The sequence below is a fragment of the Barbatula barbatula genome (assembly GCF_947034865.1).
Source record: "Barbatula barbatula genome assembly, chromosome: 8".
Classification (NCBI taxonomy): Eukaryota; Metazoa; Chordata; class Actinopteri; order Cypriniformes; family Nemacheilidae; genus Barbatula; species Barbatula barbatula.
The window spans coordinates 13913311-13939053 of NC_136771.1; the positions used below are offsets into that span (position 1 = coordinate 13913311).

The 25743-nt window shown below is 39.4% G+C and overlaps 1 protein-coding gene across 2 annotated transcripts in view; it reads right to left on the reverse strand.

Annotated features, from left to right (window-relative positions):
- Positions 1-2383: 2383 nt before the first annotated feature.
- tmem41ab (transmembrane protein 41ab) overlaps positions 2384-25743 on the reverse strand; it is a 51571-nt gene continuing 28211 nt past the window's right edge. The window contains exons 2-5 of one of the 2 annotated variants that reach the window (XM_079463436.1): positions 5585-5735; positions 5297-5458; positions 4963-5101; positions 2384-4804 (exon numbers count right to left, since the gene is read on the reverse strand). In XM_079463436.1, coding sequence (XP_079319562.1) covers positions 4584-4804; positions 4963-5101; positions 5297-5458; positions 5585-5735 — 673 coding nt within the window. In that variant the 3' untranslated portion in view covers positions 2384-4583. The remainder of the gene's footprint in view (positions 4805-4962; positions 5102-5296; positions 5459-5584; positions 5736-25743) is intronic. The other variant, XM_079463437.1, reaches the window with a different exon arrangement.

Consider the following 25743-nt stretch of genomic DNA (forward strand, 5'->3'; position numbering starts at 1 on the left):
CCGGCGCGATTACAGCAAATGGAGGCAGGCCGATGGGTATGGCTCTGGCAGGTAGGAATGTAAAACGGAACTGACCCGATTGTCTTTTGCTAACTGGGCTCAGTGGACAGTGGCATGTCCGAATCCACTTTTGCTATAGTTTAACAACGGGAAAATTGTTCACCGCGCGTTCTAAAAGGGTTGTCCCTATTTCCTAATGAGTAATGGGTGTGTTTGGGGTAAAACGTCCAGCAATCAGAAAATCATCCCTCATTCCTTTTAGGAGACTGTTTCGCTTGCACCATGCCAGATTTATTATTAACATGGAATTTGCAAGAGCAAAGACCGTATGCCTTTCCAGAGAGGAAATGCATCTGCTCATGCGCCAGGCTTAAGCGCACGAGCAGACCATCTACAGCATGGGTCTCAAACTCGGTTCCTGCAGGGCCACAGCTCTGCACAGTTTAGCTCCAACCAGCTCGAAACCACACCTGCTTGGAAGTTTCTTGTAATCCTGAAGACGTTGATTAGCTGAATCAGGTGTGTTTGATTGGGTTGGAGCTAAACTGTGCAGAGCTGTGGCCTTCCAGGAACTGAGTTTGAGACCCATGATCTACAGGACAGGTCTCTATCTTTATGTACCCAATAATTATGTGTGCCGTTGTCTTTGCTCGTGGTAATTTTTATACAGTGTACTTTTAAAATGCTCGCACATTTGCCATTTTGGTTCTTCTGTCCTTGTTGGCCAGTTCAGTGTCCAGCTGCTCGAGTTCTTCCACAGTCTGACACAGCCCATTATCCAGCAAGTCGCCCCCTTCGTCTGACACCGTTACAGCTGTAGCAGCCAGTAACTGTCTCTTTGCAAGACTTTAGCGTGATAGTCTGTACTCACTTAGCAAAAGTCGAAACGATGTAATTTCAACGTCTTTGTCGGACGCAGGTGCCAGAATCAAAGTTTTTCTGATGTCTTCTGGACGTCCAATATTGACGTCCATAGAACTTCTATACAAAGTTCAAATTTAGTTCAATTGTGGTCATTGCGGACTTATTTTCAACGTCTTATAACGTCAATTGCAGACTCATTTTAGACACTTTGCATTACATTTAAACATATTTATTTCATGGGAAGTCTCGATGTGGCTGTACATTTAAAAGCAACATAAATAAACAGTAATCCACACACTTTAGAATTCATGAACTCTTTTATTTTTATTTTCATTGTGTGTGTCCCCCTCCCTCTCTTGATGGTGCATGCTTTATAAAGTCTCTATTTGGTTGTTTACATTTATACATTTAAAAATACAAAAATCATGAATATGCTTTGTAACTCTTCAGAAGTCTCTATGTGGTTGTGTGTGCAAAAACCTATAGCATTTAAAAGCAACAAATAATAAACTATATTTACATTTATACTATATCATATACTATCCATGTTGTAGAACTCTTTATTTTCATTTTCACTGTTTGTCCCCATTTTCCGAAGTATGTTTTTTAGAATCTCCTCTGTCGCATGCTTGCCCCACTTCATTACTGCAGCTGTAAAAGTAGAAAGACAAAAATTATAAATATGCAAAAGCAGCATGTAGTCATTTACAAAGTACACATTTACATTATAGGAAAATTACTTGCTGTTCTGCAATTGTACATTTTGCACTGAGAAAAATGCATGTCGTCTCCAGAGCCATCTTGTCTTTTTTCCCTTTTCCCTTCATATTAAAATGGGCCATGAGACAGTTACTGAAGAGCCTGGAGCAATTTTAATTACAAGGTTAGGTCAACATTTGAATTGATCATTGAATATGGGTTTAAAGGAATAGTTAACCCAAATAAATTCCATAATTTACTCATCCTCAAGCCATCCTAGATGCTTTCAATAGATCCTCTTTTCTTAGCTTTTGAGCTTTTGAAAGTGGAAGTGCAGAAGATTGAGCTAAACAAAATAGCATTTCCAAATTAGTCTTAAAAAATTCTTTTAAAAAACAAATGTTGTAAGAAAAGAGGATCTTAAGTAGTTTGAACCGGAGTACATCAAACAGTAACTCCAGGAGATGGAGGAGAATGCACATCTGAAAGAAGATAGGCATGACTATATACACTTCTATACGAGCGATATTGCTGTAAAAATGGATGCCTTCTAGCCAATCAGAATCAACGAATCAGACGGATCATGGTATAAGAGTGAGATATCCCAAATGTCGATATGAATTAAAAATAATGTTGAGCCCAAAAGCAAAATAACAATTTTATAACAATTAAAAAAAAAATTTTTTTGAGGACAAACATTTTCAATAAATGGCATTAATAGACAGTGGTGCTTAATTTTAAATATATTAATTAATTTAAATTGTGATGATAAACGTTAAAGTAAATAAACATAGCAAACTGTTGTTTTGTTTTCTTTATTAAAAACTGATACAAAAACATGACAAATAAGGTGAAAATGAACTTTACAATTTTATTAAGCTATACATGAAGCCACAGTGTAAGATTCTCTTTCCCCAAGCAGAGAAAAGAACAGAGCATGGATTTATACTTTTATATTATTTTATACTCAGAAGATCAATAGCCTGAACAAAACATCAGTTTCATATTGGTATAGCACCTTTTTTAAAAGGATTAATGATGCTGTATGCATGCATTAATAAGTATGATACTTTCATGTCTTGCCCATCAAAAGAAAGAAAGTGTCTTGATGCAGTTTGTTGAGATTTGTTGAGGTTTAATCACATCCATCGTAGCTAGCAGAAGAGACTGTGGTCTCTTAAGCTGTAAGTATTTCACCTCCTACAGATGTGACTGACCCAGTCAGAAGAGGGCACCTTTGGAGAGAAAGTTAATTGCCTTGTTCCTCCAGCATTTGTTTTGCATATGGAAGCTGATTGGATGTTCGGTAAGAAAACTTCTAAGGGTTTAATAAATCTAATATAAAAAAAGTGTTACCAAAACACAACAAACATTAACATTAAGGAAATCACAAATGCAGCTAATACATGATCTACATATCATCTTGGTTAAATGGGTTACTGCAAATCTAATAATTCCAAAAGTTATATACGTTGATTCAAACTACTTTGAGTTAATGTTTAAGACAGAAATATTAACAAGAACATCAATACATGGTAAGGTTATAAATGTATATATGTACGTTTCTATATAAATGTATATAGGACAGTATGTTTGTCCCTATAGTGAATAAAGAAAGCACATCTCCCTACATCCCATTGAGTCGTAAAACAGTCTTATCTTGATGGTTTGGTGTGGGTTGCTATGGTAACCAGAGGTCTGGTTCTGCAGCGTTAGTTGCAGAGTGGGGGTAGATCCCCTGGTCACTAGCTTGCTGGCTGGACAAGGGGTAAAGTTGTTATAGTTAAGAAATAAAACTAGTTATGCGTATTGCATGTTTTACCTGCCTCAGGCACTACAATATATTATTCATTAATAAGAACTGGAAGTGATTTTTATTAAGTTTAAATTAATTTGAACTGATTGAAACTTGATGAATTTTAAAGAACACTTTAAAGAAAGTACCGCAGCGGAGACGGTGACGGCGGAAGGAGTACTAACTGTATATTTGTTCCCATCTTTTTAATCACACGGTTCATTTCATTCTATAGTTCTAATTTCTATAGAAATTAGTCCCTTTTTCCCAACGGAAAAGTCTTTTAAAAATGATACCAAACATGACAACATATGTTATACATAGGTTTAATAGACTTCCAATGATCCCAACATGAGTGGAGGGATGAAGGAGATTAGGTAGAGGGAGAGCTAGTGGACAATTCTTGAGTATTATCCCCCAAAGAAAGCAGGAATGTGGGTTTTATTGCTTCATGATACATTCCCCAAAGTTTCTCCTGTTACATGTTGCAACTCCACAACTACACTCAATGTTAATCACTTTGCCAGCTGCCTTATACCATGCTCTTTATATGACTAGTTGCAGGCACACAAACAACCATATTTGTAGCCTCCATAGCTTTTCACAAAGGCTGATATGCAACTGTGATTCTAACAGTAGATTAACCTGTAAAAATCAATGGATATATTTATTTATTTATCATTGACTCTCTCGAATTGAAATATTGGTAACACTTTACAAGGAGGCTGTATTCACTTAAGACCATTGCACAAGTCAACATTCCAGCAACAAACATTTTTATAAATTTATCAACCCAAGTGCATGTTAATTTAAATATTTGCTACTACATTATTAGAATCAAACATTGTAATTGTTACCATTAGTTAATGTACCATGCCCTATAATTGTATTAACCTTTACCAGCATTAACAAAGATCAATGAATGCTGAAAAACTATACTGATCATTACTATCTCACATAACATGCATCACATCATCAACACAACCCCACTACAAAGCTCCATGGTGGATAAGACATTATAAATATATTCATTTGCACTTAAGAACTAATACTTAGAATTATTATCTTAATTTAAAATATTGAGGGACAGAAATCCAAAGGATTAAGGTTAAACAGACCAGATTTAAATCCACTTTTTAATTAAAACCTGATCTTCCACACATGAAACCAGACCGATCTATCAGCAGACCCATATTAACACTAACCTGCTCTGTCTATGTTTGGGTCATCTGGTTTTGCGATACTTAAGAACCATTTGGTGTCCATTCGGATCAAGATTGAAGTGGGTTTTACTGAAGTGGCGGATTAAAACACCAGGAAGTAGAGCCATACATGCAATCAATAAGAGTTGCATCAAAGTGGCCAATGAAAAGATGTCATCTAAAGAGTCGATCTCCGACAAGATGGCTCCAGTCCGAACACAGATCAAGTTGTAAGGTATTAGACCTGGGAAACAGTACATTCATAAGCATGAGTTTTTTTAACAAACAAACAATAATATACGTGGCAAATGTTAACAAAAACAACTGTGAATTATAAATACAATAACTGTAAAAATAGTTTTTAACCATAATTCTTTACAAAATGTAATAAAAACCAATCACCAATGAGAATTGAGAAGAAGAATATAGGGATGGGGATGTTGAGGATTGGGGATGTGAGGTTCAAGAACCAGTTTGGTGTCATGGGAAAGAACCGTAGAAAAAGCAAGAAAAAAAACAAACTATTCCTGTGTTCTTCCACCTAAGAACGAGAGAGATTATATGATAACTATTACTTTTTTCTCCACATGAGACAATAAATAAATTACTATTTTGTTGCTTGTGAACTATAAAACTGATCCGTTCTGTCCACAAATAATCAAAAAGTAATACATACTATACACTTTTATAATTTAAGAAAATTTCACCATGTGCTAAACCCACAGAGGTGACCCACCTTTTTCTGCAGCATGGCCACCTTTTCAGGGAAGAGCCTGACAATGTGGCGTTTGCCAAATGTGCGAGAAAGCAGGTAGCAGTTGGTAGAACCTACTGTGGTCAAAATGCAGGCAATGAGGAGCCCATGCCATGGTCCAAACAATGCCCCTGCCAGCATGTTCTTGAAAAAAACAGATGGAGAGTAAATTATTTTTATCTGGTAACGTAGATGAGGTACACCCAGGTACCTCACTTTTTTACTATAGTCTTTAAAATACTTTGTGTAATAACTTACTATGTTACTAACCAAAAATGATGAGCCTGGGATGGCAAATGATTGCTTATACAGGTAGGCACTGCAGAAGAGGATGAAGACATAGCCAATGTTTTCTGTTTTATAGAAATGTAGCAGCTCAGCTAGTTCCCTTAGTTCCTCCAGGTCAGATGGGAATTTCAGTCTGGAGATAAAAAAATTGAGCTATTCATTTTAATAGCTTTTAAATCTTGCATTTCTGACTTCGCTTCTTCTCTAGCCAGAACCTGTCTAATGGTAAAATTCAACTTGCCTCATATTCTCCCTCCTTACTGATCTAATTTAACAACTGCAAAATAAGTAGGGTGCTTTCCTTTTCTCTCCCTTAGACTAACATTAAGTCAGACTAAAAAGAATAATAATAATAATAGCCTTTATTTAACAGAGTAAGCAATTTACAATGTCGACCTGGCCAAGAGGCAGAATAAAATGCAGGTACAAAACAACAAAAACATTATACAATTACAAAAATACAATTAAAAACAGTGACATTTATGCCCGCAGACGGCTGCCTCCTGGAGAGATTGACCTTGGCTCCCGTCCAAAGCGTGTATGTTTTCGCATCTCTGGTGTGGAAGGCTTACTCTGCTGCGGGTCAAGCTGCCTCTGCTCTTCACGCTAGGCCATCCTGCAGATCCACATGACCAAGGATGCCCTTGCACACAGCTGGCCGCTTCTCCCCAGTTAGCCTCATTTCACAGGTCCTGTGCAAGGTCAGGAAAGAGGAGCATAAAGTGCTACTAGTTGCGCCGTACTGGCCCAACCGGACTTGTGGCGACAACTCCCCGCTGGCCGATTTCCCTGACGAATGACCTTCTTTCGCAGGGGAAGGGCACGTTGTGGCATCCGAGACCAGACCTCTAGAAACTCCATGTCTGGCTCCTGGACGGGACGAGGAGATCCTGAGTGGCTAGGGCCAGGGCCACACTCAGGCTAGGGCCCCGCCACGAGGCGGCTGTATGCCTTTAAGTGGCGCCTTTTCTCATCCTGGTGCTCTTCTCGGGGAGAAGACCCAAGGGGTTGCTCATTCGGGAGTGTGTTGTCCTTCCTGCAAGAGAGACTCGAGAGCAATCTTTCCCCTTCCATACTGAAAGTGTACTGTATGTAGCCGCCATTGCAGCTTATCACGAACCAGTCGGTGGGAAGTCTCTAGGGCAACACGACCTGATTTCTAGGTTACTAAGGGAAAGCAAAAAGCTGAATCCTGTACCGTCTTGGGACCTCAATGTGGTCCTGGCAGGCCTCCAGAAGCCCTCTTTCGAGCCCCTAGCTCGAAAGCTAGCTCTAACCAGACCAAGTGCTCCACATGTAGTTACCCCCCCCACACAGGGTGGTTCCGTCTGATATATCCTCTTGATCTGTCTCCCATGCAAGACCATGTGATTGTCTCCACTAAAAACTCCTCCCTGTAGTAGGAAGTGGTCTCCATAGCGAGTTTTCTCAGTGCGCTTCCCAGTGGCCCTTACGATGCCAGGCGGCTTCTTGCCGTTAGAGAAACTAGGCCTCTGCCAGTGATGGCACAGGCAGGGGCTCCCAACCTTTCTCAAGCTCTGGGACCCCTTCCTCTCCACTGGAAGGTTACACTTTTACGCTAGCGCTCACTTCGGACACGCCCAGGCCTGTCAGCATCGCTCCTCTAGAGATTGTGATGCGGCACAGCGCTGTGGTGTTTTCATAGGAACGACATTCTGTCGACACAACATCGAGAAAGGGAACGACTCAGTTACTTATGGAACCTCCATTCCCTGATAGAGGGAACGAGATGTTGTGTCCTTCATGCCACAATGATGGCCGCCCGCTGCAGCAGTCAAGACATGATTCACAGGATCCTCAGAACAAAAGGTGAATGAATACTGGCTCCCTTTTATACCCGGATATCCGTTGCGGAGTCCGGCTTGCAAATTTTATTTGCCAATTTTCATTGGTCTTATCAAGTCAGTCAGAGATGATAGATTCTCAAGTCAAACCCCATTCTGTCGACACAACGTGTCGTTCCCTCCATCAGGGAAAGGAGGTAACACATTTAACCAAGACATTTTCCTCCTTTTTGTGGCTCATTTCAATATACTATTCTAATTTTCTTTTTTTATGTTTATAGTTGTAAATTTAAATATTCATGTTTACCTTTTGTATAATTTTTCCCATTGTAAATAAAGTGAACCACCTGTTTTCAAATCTTTATGGTGCGTCCTTAATTCTTACACAGTATTTCCGAGAGACACAATTAAAGAGGTAGTGTTTATTATGGACGTCTTATTCCTCCTGACCACAGGGGGACTTAACAGTGTGGTAAACGGGTATGACCTTCTCAGTCTTTTAAAGGTTGAGATCTGTAGTGAGGGACAAGAGCTGGGATTCGAGTCCGGTGTGTGAGTGATAACGAGTGTCAGCTGTACACACCGGTCTTGTATCACAGAGGAGATTGGGAGCATAAGAGGACGAGCAACTGGACTGTCACTGAGAGAGGCCCAGGCCTGGACTTTATGTTGTGTTTTATTGTTTGTTTATTTAATTAAAAAATATTATACGTTTGCCGGTTCCCGCCTCCTTCCTTCCTTTTCTGGATCTACATTGGTTGCCAAAACCCGGGAGCAAGGAGAGACATGCTGTCGGAGAGCCCTCGCTGCCGAGGGTGATCGCGGTGCTGAGGAGTTCGGGCAGACGGGGTAAGTCCCCGAGTGGCTGCCCGGGGTGGTGGTGCTGGATACAGGATTCGGATGGGACGAAGACCACGCTGCCATGCTCCTGGGTCGAGGTGGGATGGCTGCCGTGCGAGAGGGAGCCTAGGAGTCGCCACCATTCGCCGTGGGCCGAGCCTGCTGCCAGCCGCCATGAAGGGGAGGAGCAGGGAACCGGGTACCAGTCGTCCACCGAGCGCCCAGTACCATTGCATGGCACCGTGAGTAAGAGCTTCTCTGCTGGCTTCTCTGAACCGGACCAGGATTTGTTTTCTTTCCTCTCTCCCCTCTGTCGCTCCTTGTGCTTCCGGCTCCTTTTCTCTCAGCTGAGAGGGGGGAGTAGAGCGCAGTCTTGGGAGTACCCCCCAGCCTGCGAGGGGCGATGGGGGTATATGGAGAGCAGGCGACGGTCTGCGAGGGGCGATGGCGTTATGTGGCGATCTGTAGGCATACTGGTCTCGTATCACGGAGGAGAATGGCAGCATAAGAGGACAAGCGACCGGACCGTCCATGAGAGAGGACCAGGCTTGAACTTTATGTTGTGTTTTATTGTTTGTTCATTTAATTAAAAGTATTTTACGCTTGCCGGTTCCCGCCTCCTACCTTCCTTTTAGTGAACTTGTTACAAGATTGATAACAGATCATGAAGTAAAAAACAGTCTTATCTGAATATGAGGAGAATTAGGAAGATTTACGATAAGATAGGTGCTGCACACTGTTACACTTTTCTTGGTTATTAGGCCAGTTGCAACAAATATTCCAAAGGAGTCTCTTCAGCAGTATAAGCAATGTCTATAAATAGACACAGGTAGCCACTGCTTATGAGCATGATCTACACCCTAAAACAATCCTCTACCAAGAGAAAACAGCAAATAAATTCCACTTAAATTCACATAAACAATTCATAAAATCAAGAACAATGCATTTAACTTGCGTTTGAAAATAAAAAAATATAATTTCTCAAACAGGATTGAGATACACGTTGCAGACAAATGGGGCTACATAACCTTTAATTTGATCGATCCCTTCCCCCACACTGATTGTAAACGAACAGTAACTCTTGAACCAGGCAAAATAGTTCTCAGAGAGTCCCATACCTCAGACTATCCAGCAATAGTTCAAGGTACATATAGTAGAAAGCCTTTGCCAGATCAACAAATGCAGCTAGACAGTTCACCTTCTTGTCAATGGCACATATGGTGTTATTGACAACCTTATGTGTAGCAGTCAAGTCAAGTCAGCTTTATTTATAAAGCGCTTTTTACAATTGTCATTGTTACAAAGCAACTGTACAAGAAAACATTGACTATAAGTACAACATAAAAGTTTATGGAAGTCAAAACACAGGTCAAATATCAGACACACAATAAATTCCTATATGCAGTGTTAATTAAATAAGACTATCAAATTCTAGCAGCCCCCCCGGCCAGGCAAACAGTGCAAAACAGTATGCAAATGGTGGCGAGGAACCCAAAACTCCAATGGAGGAGAAAAAACCTCAGCGGGAATCCAGGCCTAACCAGGGGATTCCAGTTCCCCTCTGGCAAAAACTGCAGCCTTTGCACAAGCTCGACAGTGCTTGCACAACAAGGCAAAATAAAAAAGTTAGATTAAAAATTATCATTAATAATCTAATAGCGGCTGAAGTTTGGTAGAGTCGCCATGTCCTTCGTCCAGCATTTGTCAGGTCTGGGAATGGATTGCGCCCTGCCCGCTCCGGTAACCTTGGACTGTATCCTGCCCGCTCTTAAATGTGCTGGCTAAGGCTAATCGTAAATTCAGTAAGATTGTTATTCACGTCGGCACAAATGATGTTCGACTCCGTCAATCGGAGATCACTAGAGATAATATTAAAGAGGTGTGTGAGCTCGCAAGCACGATGTCAGAAACTGTAATATTCTCTGGCCCCCTCCCCACTTATCGTGGTGATGAGATACATAGCAGAGTATCATCACTAAATGGCTGGTTGTCTGAGTGGTGCCTGCAGAATGATATTGTTTTTATAAATAACTGGAAGAGTTTTGAGGGCAGACCTGACCTGTTGAAAAGAGATGGTCTCCACCCCTCCTGGGCTGGAGCTTCTCTACTCTCTAGAAATATGTCACATAGTCTTAATGCTAAAACTTGACTCACTGGGGCCCAGGTCAGGGAGCAGACTGAATGGCTTAACCAACGGTCTGCTTGCCGTCTCACGTTGCAGAACACACATAATACACAACATTCGATAATACTTTCTCCCAAACATCATAAAATAGAGACTGTGTCTGTCCCCCGGATTAGTAAACATAAAATAAAGCGTAAACCTTTCAAAGGTAATTTAGTTAACGTTAAACTAACTAAACATGAACATAATACAGATAATCAACTGTTACGACTCGGATTGCTAAATATTAGATCTCTCTCTAATAAAGCACTTTTTGTTAATGATATGATAACAGATCATAAAATAGACATGCTCTGTCTGACAGAAACATGGCTAAAGCCAGATGATTATATTGCGTTAAATGAGTCTGTCCCCCAAGATTACTATTATACACACAAGCCTCGCCTAAAAGGCAGAGGGGAGGTGTTGCTGCACTTTACCGTAACTCTTTTAGCATTTCCCAGAAGTCTAATCCTAAATACAATTCTTTTGAAGTCATGGTACTTGATGCATCAATACCTAATACTAAGGACAAAACATCTTTAAAATTTACTCTGGCTATTGTATATAGGCCTCCAGGGCACCACACAGATTTTATTAAAGAATTTGGTGGGTTCTTATCAGAACTAGTACTGTCTGCAGACAGAGTCCTTGTTGCTGGGGACTTTAACATTCATGTAGATAATGATACAGATGCTTTAGGAATGGCTTTTAAAGACACTCTTAACTCCATGGGCGTTAGTCAACATGTGTCAGGACCTACTCACCTTCGTAATCATACTTAAGATTTAATTTTGTCTTACGGTATAAACGTGGTCGATGTTAAAATCCTTCAGCAGAGCGAAGACATCTCAGATCATTATCTGGTATTATGCTTGCTTCGATACCCAATGGTGGCAAATCAAACTCCAAGTTACAAATATTGTAGAACAATAACTTCGACTACAAAAGGTGCGTTTCTTGATAATTTGCCTGAATTGTCTCAAATCTCTAGAATGAGTAATAACGTTGAAGATCTTGACTTTACCATTGAAAATATTAATGCCACCTTCTCGGAAACGCTAGACATAGTTGCTCCCTTGCGCTTAAAGAAGATTAAAAATGACAGACCGACACCGTGGAAAAATGAACACACTCAGGCTCTAAAGAAAGCGGCACGAAAAATGGAGCGCAACTTTAAGAAGACTAAATTAGAGGTATTTCGTACTGCCTGGAAGGATAATATTAAAAAATACAGGAAAGCCCTAAAAACGTCTCGATCCGCCTACATTTCATCATTAATAGAAGAAAACCAAAATAACCCTAGGTTTTTATTTGATACATTGGCTAAATTAACCAAAAATAAATCGTCAGCGACTTCTGATGCTGTATACCAGCATAGCAGTGATGATTTTATGAACTATTTCACAAATAAAATCCAAGATATTCGAGAGAAAATTATAACTATGCAACCAGATGCGAAACCCGCTGAACATATGACTAACTACAGCACCCCTAAGGAGAAATTATGTTTATTTTTTACTATAGATCACGATGAACTATCGAAAATCATTAGATCATCTAAATCGACTACATGCATGCTAGACCCTATACCTACAAATCTTCTGAAAGAGATGCTCCCAGAAATTATAGATCCTCTACTTAGCATTATTAACTCATCTGTGACATTAGGACATATGCCTAAAGCATATAAGGTGGCTGTTATAAGGCCCCTTGTCAAAAAACCCCATCTGGACCCTGGAGAACTAGTTAACTATAGACCTATTTCGAATCTACCTTTCTTATCTAAAGTTCTGGAAAAAGTAGTCTCAACTCAAATATGTTCCTTTCTTCCAAAGGAATGAGATTAATGAAGATTTCCAGTCTGGATTTAGAGTAGGGATGCTCAGATCCACATTTTTTGCTTCCGATACCGATTCCGATACCTGAGATTCAGTATTGGCCGATACCGAGTACCGATCCGATACTAAGGTAAAAAATGTAAAGTGCACAATTACTTAATAAACTATGTGCATTGCAGTACAAGACATCAGGCTCGACTTAACATAAATTTCCTGACCCCGTAAAACAAAATAACAAACTAATGATTGAAAAATTTAGTAAATAGTTTATTAAACCAGCACCGGTGCGAAACAAATGAAAAATAAAACAAAACTTTTCACTATCTTTGGACAAAAGACATTCAAAATTAAGGTGCAAATTAAGCAGCTGAATAAAACAACAGCTTCACTAGCTTGATAAACGGGTATAAATAAATGGAAACAAAATCTCTTAATAATTTTTAAGAAAGTGCAAAAATAATTTAAAAATCAATTCGCAATAAAGCAGCTGAAATTGAGCAAAAAAAGTAATAGCTTTACTGCTTTAGATATATTTAAAATAACATGAATCAGATCTTTTTAATGCTTTAGTCACTAAAGCAAAGTCCACTTAACTAAACTAAAGTTTAGAGAAAATAAAATGTAACATCCAACACAGAAACAGATGAATAAAACGCTAGCTTCCCTAGCTTAGTAAAACTGCACATGTTTGTTGCATTTAACGTGGCATTTTGTGGCACAAAATTCTCATCCAACCAGTGTGCGGTTAAACTTAAAAGCGACACGGGGGACACGTCGCAGCTCCAGATATCTGTTGTAAAACTCACCGCATTGACATCTTTAATTTTTTCGGATATGTGTTTGCAGACTTTTCGGTACAGTTCAAGGTAGAGATAAATATCAGATAAATATTTACGCTTCGGCGTGTCGTACTGCGGCTCCAGGTGGTTTATAATGAGTCTGAAGCCATTATTCGCAATGACGGACAGCGGTTGCCCATCCATAACAATGAAAGCGGTGGAACTTATTGGCGTAGCTGTTGTAAAATAACTCCAAATGACAGATATTTTGGCTCGCTCCATGCTGTTCGCTGCTATATGTTCACTTGTTCACGTGCACTACGTACGACTATGCATTCCACTATTCGATGGAATTGCTGTGTTTCGTGAGGCTTCGAGGAAATATAAAGTTGCGTATCATCAGCATAACAGTGAAAGCTTACTCCGTGTCGCTTTATTATATCTCCTAGAGGTAGCATGTATAATGCGAAGAGCATAGGCCCTAAGACTGAGCCCTGTGGTACACCGTACTGGACTTGCGATTTGCGTGACACCTCATTGTTTATTGCTACATATTGAAAACGGTCGCATAAATAAGATCTAAGCCATTTCAAAGCTATTTCCTTAATACCGACATCATTTTCGAGTCTATGTAGGAGCATGCTGTGGTCAATGGTGTCGAATGCAGCACTAAGATCTAGCAGCACCAATAAGGAGATACAACCTCGGTCAGGCGCCATAAGTAGATCATTTGTAACTCTAATCAGAGCAGTCTCTGTACTGTGATGTGCTCTAAATCCAGACTGGAAATCTTCATTAATCTCATTCCTTTGGAGGAAGGAGCATGTTTGAGTTGCGACTACTTTTTCCAGAACTTTAGATAAGAAAGGTAGATTCGAAATAGGTCTGTAGTTAACTAGTTCTCCAGGGTCCAGATGGTTTTTTTTGACAAGGGGACTCATAACAGCCACCTTATATGCTTTAGGCACACGTCCGAATGAGTTAATAATGCTAAGTAGAGGATTATAATTTCTGGAAGCATCTCCTTCAGTAGATTTGTAGGTATAGGGTCTAGCATGCATGCAGTCGATTTAGATGATCTAATGATTTTAGATAGTTCATCATGATCTATAGTAGAAAATAAACGTAATTTCTCCTTAGAGGCGCTGTAGGTAGTCGTTTGTTCAGTGGGTCTCACTTCTGGTTGCATAGCTATAATTTTTTCTTGAATATCTTGGATTTTATTTGTGAAATAGTTCATAAACTCATCACTTCTATGCTGGAATACACAGAATCAGAAGTCGCTGACGATTTATTTTTGGTTAATTTAGCCACTGTATCAAATAAAAACCAAGGCTTATGATGGTTTTCTTCTATTTGAGATGAAAGGTAGGCGGATCTAGACGTTTTTAGGGCTTTCCTGTATTTTTTAATACTATCCTTCCAGGCAGTACGAAATACCTCTAATTTAGTTTTCTTAAAGTTGCGCTCCATTTTTCGTGCCGCTTTCTTTAGAGCCTGAATGTGTTCATTATTCCACGGTGTCGGTCTGTAATTTTTAATCTTCTTTAAGCGCAGAGGAGCAACTATTTCTAGCGTTTCCGAGAAGGTGGCATTAATATTTTCAATGGTAAAGTCAAGATCTTCAACGTTATTACTCATGCTAGAGATTTGAGACAATTCAGGCAAATTATCAAGAAACGCACCTTTTGTAGTCGAAGTTATTGTTCTACAATATTTGTAACTTGGAGTTTGATTTGCCACCATTGGGTAGTGAAGCAAGCATGATAACAGATAATGATCCGAAATATCTTCCCTCTGCTGAAGGATTTTTACGTCGTCCACGTTTATACCATAAGACAATATTAAATCTAAAGTATGATTACGAAGGTGAGTAGGTCCTGACACATGTTGACTAACGCCAATGGACTTAAGAGTGTCTTTAAAAGCCAGTCCTAAAGCATCTGTATCATTATCTACATGAATGTTAAAGTCACCAACAACAAGGACTCTGTCTGCAGCCAGTACTATTTCTGATAAGAACCCACCAAATTCATTAATAAAATCTGTGTGGTGCCCTGGAGGCCTATATACAATAGCCATAATACATTTTAAAGATGTTTTGTCCTTAGTATTAGGTATTGATGCATCAAGTACCATGACTTCAAAAGCAGTGATACATGTATGCCTAGATCTGAAGAAAGAAAGAACCTGATTAATGACATTATAAGTCTCCAAATGGTGCATAGGCTGCTTATTTGGCAATCCGAGTTGTAAAAGTTGATTATCTGAATTTTGTTCATGTTTAATTAGTTTAACTTTAATTAACGTTAATTAACTCAATTACCTTAGAGATATTTACGTTTTATTTTCACGAGTTCGCCCTCGCCGATAAACAGCTCCTTGTTGGGATAGATGGCAAAGCATGGGAATGAAGGTAATGCGTATTCGGCGTGTTGTGCAGAGAGTGGGCTCCGAGCTCGCCAGATCTATCAGAACCCGGAGTACTCTACCCTGGTCAGAGCAAGTGCTCCGGGCTCGGAACTGGCTCGAGCACAGAACACACCCCCCCGAGGGTCCTGCGGGACTTAGAGGAAATGGGAGGAGCTGGGGTGGAGGATGGATGCTTATCTGGCAAGATGCATCAGGTAAGATTGTTTGTCTATTTATGATAGAGCTTGCTGGAGCTGATAGGGTAGATACGGTGATTGCTGATGGTGAACCAGCCTAGATAATTAAGTAGAGATTGTGTGCTCGGCTGATAGGTGATTGCTGCTGATGGAACATTGGGCTGATTTATATGCTTAGGTTCCTCCCGAACTTTGTTGATAAAACATCATTTATGTTTGCTAATCCGGGGGGGACACACAGTCTCTATTTTATGATGTTTGGGAGAAGGGATTATCTCTTGTTGTGCATTTTGTGTATTCTGCGACGTGAGACGGCAAGCAGACCGTTGGTTATGCCATTCTGTCTGCTTCCTGACCTGGGCCCCAGTGAGTCAAGTTCTAGCATTAAGACTATGTGCCATATTTCTTGACAGGAGAAAAGCACCAGCCCATAAGGGGTGGAGACCATCACTTTTCAACAGGTCAGGTCTGACCTCAAAACGACAGTGATAAGAATAAAATACATTAATATTAAAAGAAAGTGAAAGTGAAAGTGAAAGTGAAAGTGCAAGTGCAGTGATACAAACAAAACGCCGGCAGCGATGCAATACGGTCGGAAGTCCGGTAAGAAGCCTAGTCCAAGTTTACAATCCACAGAGTCAGCTGAGAGATGCAAACACAGAAACAAAGAAAAGAAGTACGCTTTTCCCTTTTGAACAGTTACACCATCAAGTAGGCATATGCTAGCCAATGCTCTGACCAGTGGTTCCCAAACCTGTTCCTGGGGACCCATTTCTCTGCACTTCTTGTATATTGCCCGTAATTGACATACTTACTTCAGTTCATTGATCTCTATTCATTATTCAATCAACTCAGGCATCTATGAGTATCCATACTGTGCCTTTCAAGACCCCAAAAGATTATACATCTGGCTATAACAGTAATATACAAAAATATAAGAAGATAGTTTCAACAGTAATACATAACTATAAGAAGATAGTTTCAATAAAGTTTGCGAACTTGTCCCCTTAACCGTTTGAATAAACATAAAAAATTACGAATTAAACAAAGATGGACCTTTTTATTCTGTTTTAGCTCAATGAAAAGTGTGAAATCTAAATGAATATGAAAGGAAGAAAGTGTTACATCCTTTAAAAGGTGAGTATGTCTTAAATCAATCTGGAAAAGGAAATTCACCATTAACTACTTACTGCTTATTAACATGCATATTGGTTGTATATTAGTCATTATAAAGCACACATTAATCCCTTATTCTGTATTACTTTATTTTACATCTCTTAATCCTACCCAATACCTAAACCTAAAAACTACCCTAAAAGCAGCAATAAGGCGTTTATTGAGGCAAAATTCTTAATTAATAGTTAGATAATAGTGATTATTGTTCCCTATTCTAAAGGATGACCTGTCACAATCTCCCTCATAACCTGGACCAGCATTACACACTTTCACTCTTTGTATTTAAACCCTGTTGTCACATTCAATCATGGTGAAGTCTTGTTGGTTGTTACACTGCAATTTAAACATTTAAAGGACAAGCAACTAGCGTTTTGCAATGAATATGTTTGAGAAACACTTTTCACCATGTTTGCAAAAGCAAACTTTCAATCCCTGGGACCAAACCCATTACATTGGCATTGCTAGCGCCATGCTCTAACCTCTGCGCTACAGGAAAGTTATCACGGGTTGACCCTTAGTACTGTCCTAGTAGTTTACCCTGTCAGGGGCCCTTCCCGCTCCGCATCTTATGGTCTGCGGGAAAAACTGCAAGCAATAGGTCCAGAGGGATATGCAAACTCTGGCAGGGGCTCGAGGACCTTACTTTCGTGCACTCTTTTGTCTGTCAAAACTGCTTACTGCCTGTCAAATTGTTACATTTGGTAACCTTTCTATTCAGTTCACCTGTATCTATTTGTATTGCAGGCAATGGAGGAGTTGAAAAAGGAGCAATCATATCGGACACCTGCTGCTTCCCATAGTGATGTTCGCGATGTGTTTCCTTTTTTTCGTGCCAATAGAAGTGGATTAGATAGTGGATTTGTTCAATAAACAAACCTTTAAATTAAAAAGTGGCAAACACTTCATATTGCATAAGTTATGTGCTGCTTAACACTGTATGCCCAAACATCATGGTAAATATAAGGATATATTATTATAAAATGGAACAGAGTTGGATCAGTGTTCATTTAATAATTTAATTACACAATATAACATTTTATGATTAAACAAACAGAGTTTTAGCTGTTTTTAAAAACATGAATTAATCTGTATAACCTGAGCTGAAAGTGTAAGAATAAACCATAAACTGTATAAAATATCCCATTTACTTCCATTGTAGAAAAATGAAGCCAATACTTCACAGTTATGGCCCCTGCAATTAATGTCATTTAACATCTTATATATTACTTAATCCAAACTTATTTGTAAAATGGCAACGGAGCACACCGCTGTTGAGCTTGCGCGCAATGGAGCACACCGCTGTCGAGCTTGCGCGCAAAATACAAATTAGTTCAACTTTTGCCTCTGCGTTCTGTGAAGATTACATGCGCGGCCAATAGAAACAAGGCATCCAAGCACCTAAAAAACAAAACGGATTAACAGCTACTGTGTGTGTGTCAGGATTTTCGGAACTGCACAATACAAAATTGTGCATGAATAGGGACATCGGGAGTAACATTGTGACATGGAGACATATGTCAATTCAAGTTGGCATGTCAGGTGTGTTTTAAATCAGGCAACTTCACAAATTCACCTTGCCACTAATGAACTGCGATTGATAGTATGACCTCTGCAGCCGTGAAAAAAGCTGGCCCCTGTGGGGTGGCAGAGGCTGTGGTGATGGAGACGCAAGCTCCTGCTTGAGCATGGTTGCTGCGGCGACGGAGAGAGGTCATGAGGGAGACAAGGGATGTTCACTGCACACTTGCAATTCATTTTAATTTAAGTGTATTTTATTATTTTTACTTATCACTGTCATTGCTAGCTTATCATGATATCTCAATAACTCTATCCTTGATATTTACGTGAAGATTTCATAGTTTTTTTAGTATATTATTTTTATTAACAGTTTTGGAGTTTTAATTACAGACACAAAAACATAAAACAATCAGGACAGCAAAGGCAAAAAAAAAAACACATATGGATTACCTCATTCAGCAAATATATACAAAATAGTTATTGAAACAAAATAAAATAAAAAAATATATATATCCAATATTCACAATAGTTTTATAATACAGCAAATTTACCACAGGAGGAAGATAGATATTAAACTTCCAAACCCTTCAAGAGAGGTCCCCATGTGGCTTCAAATCTTTTTTGTGAGCAAAACTCTTCAAAATGTAATTGTTCCATTTGAACATTATAAAGCATCTCATTTAACCATCTCTGGAAACAAGGCATGTGTGAACTTTTCCAATTGAGGAGTATTACTTTTTTGGCCGCAATCAGGCCTACCGTTAGAGCATGCTGAAGAGTACGAGGGATAGTTTCCATTACATCAGAATAGCCAAAAATAGCCAGATTATGGTCAAGTTGAATACTAATTCTTTATGCGCTTGAAAACAATTCAAAAATCTTTGACCAGAAATCATATAATCAGCAACCATGGATGAAAATCGAAACTGAACATTCTTTCGGAGAATCATATAAATTAGGGCAAAACCAAAATAAATGTGCCAATGTCCCCTCTGCCATCTTGCACCTATCACATTGAGAAGATATGGAGGGAAATATTTAGCTTAATCTAGTTTTGGAGTAGTAAATTCGGTGTATAACTTTAAACTGGATTAATTTGTATCTCGAATTTACAGAACAGCTCTTTATTCTCGCCTTCTTCCCAGATCTCATCAGACACTTCATCGTTCAGTTCAGTAGACCAGGCGGCTTTAAGGTGGTTGGTGCATGTAGATGTTGCAAAAGCCCGAACAAAACCAGATACTAATTGTCTGGTTTCAGGATTAGAAGATAAAAGATTGTGAATAATATGGTTTTCAGGTTTATTTGTGAACTGTGGGATATTTTCCTTTACATAATTTCTAATTTGCAAGTAACGGAAGAAGTGAGACTGCGGAAGTGCAAACTTACTTTTAAGTTGTGAAAAAGATGCAAATGTTTTATCTATATAGAGGTCTCCTATATGGCATAAACCTTTTCTCCTCCATCCTACAAAAGAATCATCAATCTGAGAGGGCTCAAATGAAGGATTGCATGAGATTGGAGTATTGAGTGAGACCTTCGGTAATTTATAGAATTTATTTATCTGCTTCAAAATTCTCAAAGAATTTCTCAATACAAAATTAGAGTTTCCTGTTTTGCCGATAGATTTATACTCTGTAAAAAGTAAAGCTGGAAGAGAGGACCTTGGCACTGACATAGCCTCTGCACAAACCCATAATGGGCATACCTCAGGTGGCATGTTATTCAGGAAGCCCCTTTGCCAAAAAGTGAGAGCTCTTGCATTTGCTGCCCAATAGTAATGTTTAAAAATAGGAAGGCCAAGGCCTCCACAATCAGTAGGTTTTTGCAAGTGGGCTTTTGCTATGCTCGGCGTTTTAAAGTTCCATATAAATGACAGAATAACTGAATCAAGTTGTTTAAAAAAGGTTGCTCCAATTTATTGAGTATCCTGAAAGTTCACTTAAAGTATCAATGTCATCTAAAATTTTAGGGACAGCAACCACAGGGTCAGTAACACACAGTAAAAGATCATCTGCATATAAATTTACCAGACTTTCAGCCTTCCCCAATGAAATACCATGAATATGTGTGTCACAGTGCTACATTGAGACTGTGACTACACACACACACACACACACACACACACACACAGACCCATTTACCCACATATAAATATGGACTTGTGTTGGTGTAATGAATATATGTTAATGTCTGTTAATTGCTTTACTTTGTTGCTTTGTGCCCAGGTGATGTTTGCTGTATTTGTCTACCAGGTTTATACCTGTAATTTGTTAGTTTATTTTATTAGTTGGTATTTGGTTTAATAATTTAGAATGTTGAAATGTTAAATGTACTTAATATACCTACCTCCATTTGTTCCAACATGGTATGATCCAAGGGCGGGGCCTAGAATATAAAATGGCTCCCAAACACTCACTCAGGGTGGTTGAAGTAGGTTGGTGTGTTTTGTAAAGACAGTTTGAACTGGACACTATAGAAGCTGATCAGGTCCATAGGATTTAGCTGAACAAGCCTGTAGATATTGTACAGTTTATTTTTTCTTTTATTTTTGTGTCACTTTGTTACACTGTTTGCTGGATTCTTTTTGCACTGTGGAGAAGAGGAAACAATAAATCAATCTGTTTCCACCTCACAAGCCTTTGGTCACTGTCCATACCCATTGCTCGGGTCATCCTGTTAACATTGTGGATGAGTTCTTATTCCTACAGCCAATGGCTCAAGTGCAATGTTGAAAAGAAGAGGTGATAAAGGATCTCCCTGTCGTACCCCCCTGTGGAGCTTAACAGAGATCTATTACCATTAGTCAAAATAGTTGAGGATGGACTGAAATACACCATTTTGATCCAGTCGATAAAATTGTCACCAAATCCAAACTGTTTTAGTGCTTCAAACATATATGGCCATTCAATTTGATCAAAGGCTTTTTGGGCATCTAGTAAGATAATAGCTGCAGAATTTTTGGCTAACTGACGGTCTGCATATAAAATATTAAGAAGTAGGCGGACATTACAAAATGAAAACCTTCCTGGAATAAATCCAGTTTGGTCAGGATGGATAATTGTTGAGATATGTTGTGCTAACCTGGAAGCCAATATTTTATATATCAAAATTTAAGAGTGCAATGGGTCTATAACTAGCTGGATTAGTCTCAGGTTTTCCTTTTTTCAAAATTACACAAGTGTTTGCATCATACAAAGAATCAGGAAGTTTCTTCCTTTGGATTGAATCCTGTAGCATTTTCAGCATATAAGAAGCAAGTCTTTTACTAAAAGCTTTAAAAAATTCACAGCCAAATCCATCAGGGCCTGCAGCTTTCCCCGATGGAAAAGCATGAATTGCCCCTAATATATCTTCAATTGAGAGTTCAGATTCCAGGTCAGTTTTAGAGGATTCACTAAGTTTTGGAAGATTCAATTAGGAAAAAAAACTATCGTAATTAGGGTCTGTATCTTGTACTTTTGAAGTATATAATTCAGAATAAAAGTCTCTGAAACATTCATTTATCTCTTTTGGATTAGTTATTAAACTGCCCGCTTTTGATTTTACCATATGAATCGCCTTCTTAGCTTGTTCTCCCCTCAACTGCCTAGCAAGCAATCTACCGGGTTTAAATTTGAGGAGAAGGTTACTTATTTGAGTATTCAGGATTGAATTATATTCATACTTTAATTTTAAAATTTTATTATAATCCGAGTTTGAGAGTGACACTCTATATGCTTGTTCGAGCACTGGTAATGTTTCTTCTATTTTTCGAAGGCGTTTTTTCGAAGCCTGTTTTTTAGCTGACTCAAACGCTATGATATGTCCTCGCATAACAACTTTAAATGTTTCCCACAAAGTCGAATCTGAAACCTCTCCGTTGTCGTTGGTTGCAAAAAACTCGTCTATTTTCTCAGTTAAATAAGACATAAAATTTGAATCTTTGATTAACATTGGATGAAAACACCAACAGTAGTTTACCTTTGGCAAAACATTATCTAGTTGAAATGTAACTGGACTATGATCAGATATCAATATATTGTGATATTTAGTGTTGCTAATACTTGAAACCAATTCAGACGTTACCAAAAAGTTATCAATTCTAGTGTATGGTTTGTGAACATGAGAGTAAAATGAATAATCTCTATCTGTCAGATGCTGCAGCCTCCAAATATCAACCATATTTCTAGATTTGATTAAATTATGAAGTGTTTGTATGGAGGTAATTGTAGGTGGTGGTTTTGAGGAAAGTCTATCCATGTAAGGATCTAAGTAGCAGTTGAAATCACCACCTACTATTACATTGGAAGAATTTGCATCTGGAATTATATTAAAGACTTTGCGAAAAAATTCAGAGTCATCAAAATGGGGGCCATAAATATTGAGCAAAGTTATGGGGAGAGAATTGATATGTCCAGATACCATTATATATCTACCCTGAGGATCAGCAACCATGGATGGAAATCGAAACTGAACATTCTTTCGGAGAATAATGGCTACACCTCTTGCTCTAGAATTGAATGGGGCCTGGTAAACCTGAGATATCCAGTTGCTCCTGAGTCTGCATTGATGAGTTATACTAAGATGAGTTTCCTGAAGAAATATTATGTCAGCCTTGAGTGATTTCAAATGTGCAAACACTCTACTTCTTTTAATTACATGGCCAAGGCCCCTTACATTCCAAGAAGCCAATGTAATAGCTTCCCCATTCGTATTAGTCATCAATCTCCGTAATAATTAAAGACTGGGATATTGAAATGAGGCAGTCCGAACGGGCGAAAAAAAAAAAAAAAAAAACACAGGCGCATACACACATCGATACATAGAACTCTTCAGGACTTAGAACAAAGTCGACCCCCCTCCTCCCACTTTTGGCTTCCCCGAAATGAAGCACTTTTCCCGTTTTCCGACCCGAGAACACCACTCGCATGTAAGTAGTAAGTGGATCTAGCTCCAGCCACTTCGACCTCGCTCAACTCCACATCCAAGTAATAAACAAAGATCTAGAACAATTAACAGTAGCGCCGTATATGTATATATATAGGCTGAGTGTATATGCGTTTTGTAAACACTCTTAATAAAACAAAAACATATCAAAAATAGCATATCGCTAGGCAGTAGAAGAAAAAATTATGATAAAAATATACAATTATTTGTAATTATTTTTATAAGCCAAAAAAATTTAATATATATAATATGTAACAATTATATTTTAAGAGTGATACCAGTTTTGTGCATATTAATCTTCTACTCCTTCAGCTTGGTCTCCACAAATTTCGCAGCCTCAGCAGGTTCATTGAAGGTTTTGAACTGTCCGTTGTGCTGAACACGGAGGCACGCAGGAAATCTGAGACTGTGTACAACTTTTAACTCTCTCAACTCCCGCATCACATCACTAAATGCTCTTCGCTGCTCCATCACTTCTGCTGTGTAATCTGGAAAGATATACACCTTGTGCCCGTGATACTCCAGGGTGCGATCTCGGCGAAGTCGAAGGATTAATTCCTTTTCTTGAAAGAAATGCACACATGCAATGATGATGCGAGGTCTCTCCCCATCTGTCGGCCTTGGCTTGAGAGCACGGTGAGCACGGTCAATGACCAACGGTGCCTGAAAGTGCGTCTCGCCCAGTAGTTTCGGAATCAACGATGCAACAAACTCAGTGGGTCTTCCTTTCTCCTCTCCCTCAGGAATACCAATTATTTTTATGTTGTTGCGTCGCGATCGCCCTTCTAAGTCGTTGACCTTCGATCGAAGAGTTTTATTAGTTTTCTGCAAATCTGACACAGCTGCTTCGAGAGAGCATATGCGAACCCTCGTGATCCTGTGTCTGACCCTCCACAGTCTCCACTCACTCCGCAAATTCTCGTACCGATGTCTGTAGAGTTAGAAAATCCTCCTCAAACTTGTCAAATCTTTCATTTATGGTTGAAAGAATCTTGTTCGAAATCTTTTCCCACATCAGTGTCATATCGTCGTTAGAAGCATGATGGCTAACGGCAAGATTTGCATCGTCACAGCTAACGTTAGCTGAAGGCTGAGGGCCAGCACTTTTCGAGGCTTTTGCTGGTTTTAAAGGCATTTTTCGTATCCAGATAAGAGACACAAGCAAGTAGAAGTTCAAAATCAATTTATATGAAATAAAATAGTAAGACGGCACTTAATTCCATCAACTTAAAAAACTTGGAGTGGATGAGCTTGATGAAACACGTCTACTCCATGTGCACCTCAGTAGCACCCCCCACCAAAATTCATAGTTAACTCAACGCCGTTAGCATAGAATTAGCGTGCTAGCTTGCTTTCTGTTTATACTGTGGAATATCATCTTGCCTTCTAGTTGTCTTGTGTGCTAACTGTTTCTCTTTTTAGCATATATACTACGATTCATCGAGCAACCTTGGAAAGTTGGAATTACTCTTCAAACCTGGTGCATTATGGCTTCTTACTTGCACATCATGTCCAATGTTTAGTTTAGCCTTCTCCTTTAGAGCGAGGGCTTTACATGCGATAAATGCAGGGAAATAGCTAGGCTGACAGAGAAGATCTCAGAATAAGAGTCTTGCATCCAATCTTTCTCTGAAGATAGAAAGAGTGTTAGGACACTTTGGATGCGAGCAATGTTAGCGCACACAGCTCTGTTGGGATTGAAGATCCCCGGCAGCAGGGAAACTTTGTGACTGTGAGACGGCGTAGTTGCAGGTCAAAACATCAATTATTCCAAACACCATCTCGAACAGGTTTGCCCCACTCAGTGACGCACCGACTAGCAGATTATCATCACTAATTGTGATTGAAAAAAAGGACCTGTTGAAAAGTGACGGTCTCCATCCCTCCTAGACTGGACCTGTTTAAAAATATGTCACATAGTCTTAATGCTAAAACTTGACTAACTGGGGCCCAGGTCAGCGAGCAGACAGAATGGCATAACCAACAGTCTGCATGCCATCTCACATTGCAGAATACACGAAATGCTCAACATGCGATAACCCCTTCTCCCAAAATCATGAAAGAGAGACTGTGTCTGTCCCCTGGATTATGTGCTGAAGAGGTAACAGTTTGCCAAATAACAGGTTGACTGGCCTAAAGAGAAATGGCGCAATATTTTGACTGATGAAAGCAAGATTTTTTAGACGACCCCAAACACTGAATTGAAGCTACAGTAAAGTGAAGCATGATGGCGCAAGCATCATGATATGGGGACTGTAGCGGGGTTCACGTCTAAAATGAGGAAGAGGACGAGGGTTGCGAGTCCGACAATGGAGCTTTATTAAATGAAACAAAAATAATCACACTCTGGTTGGTCAACAGAAAATAACTGGGTGGCGAATTCTCCAGCACACCCCGAACAGTCTCCGCACATGTAGCACGCCAGCTCAGTTCGCGTGCTCAGTCCGCGGCTCTCTCAACACGCGTCTGTCGGCCTGCTC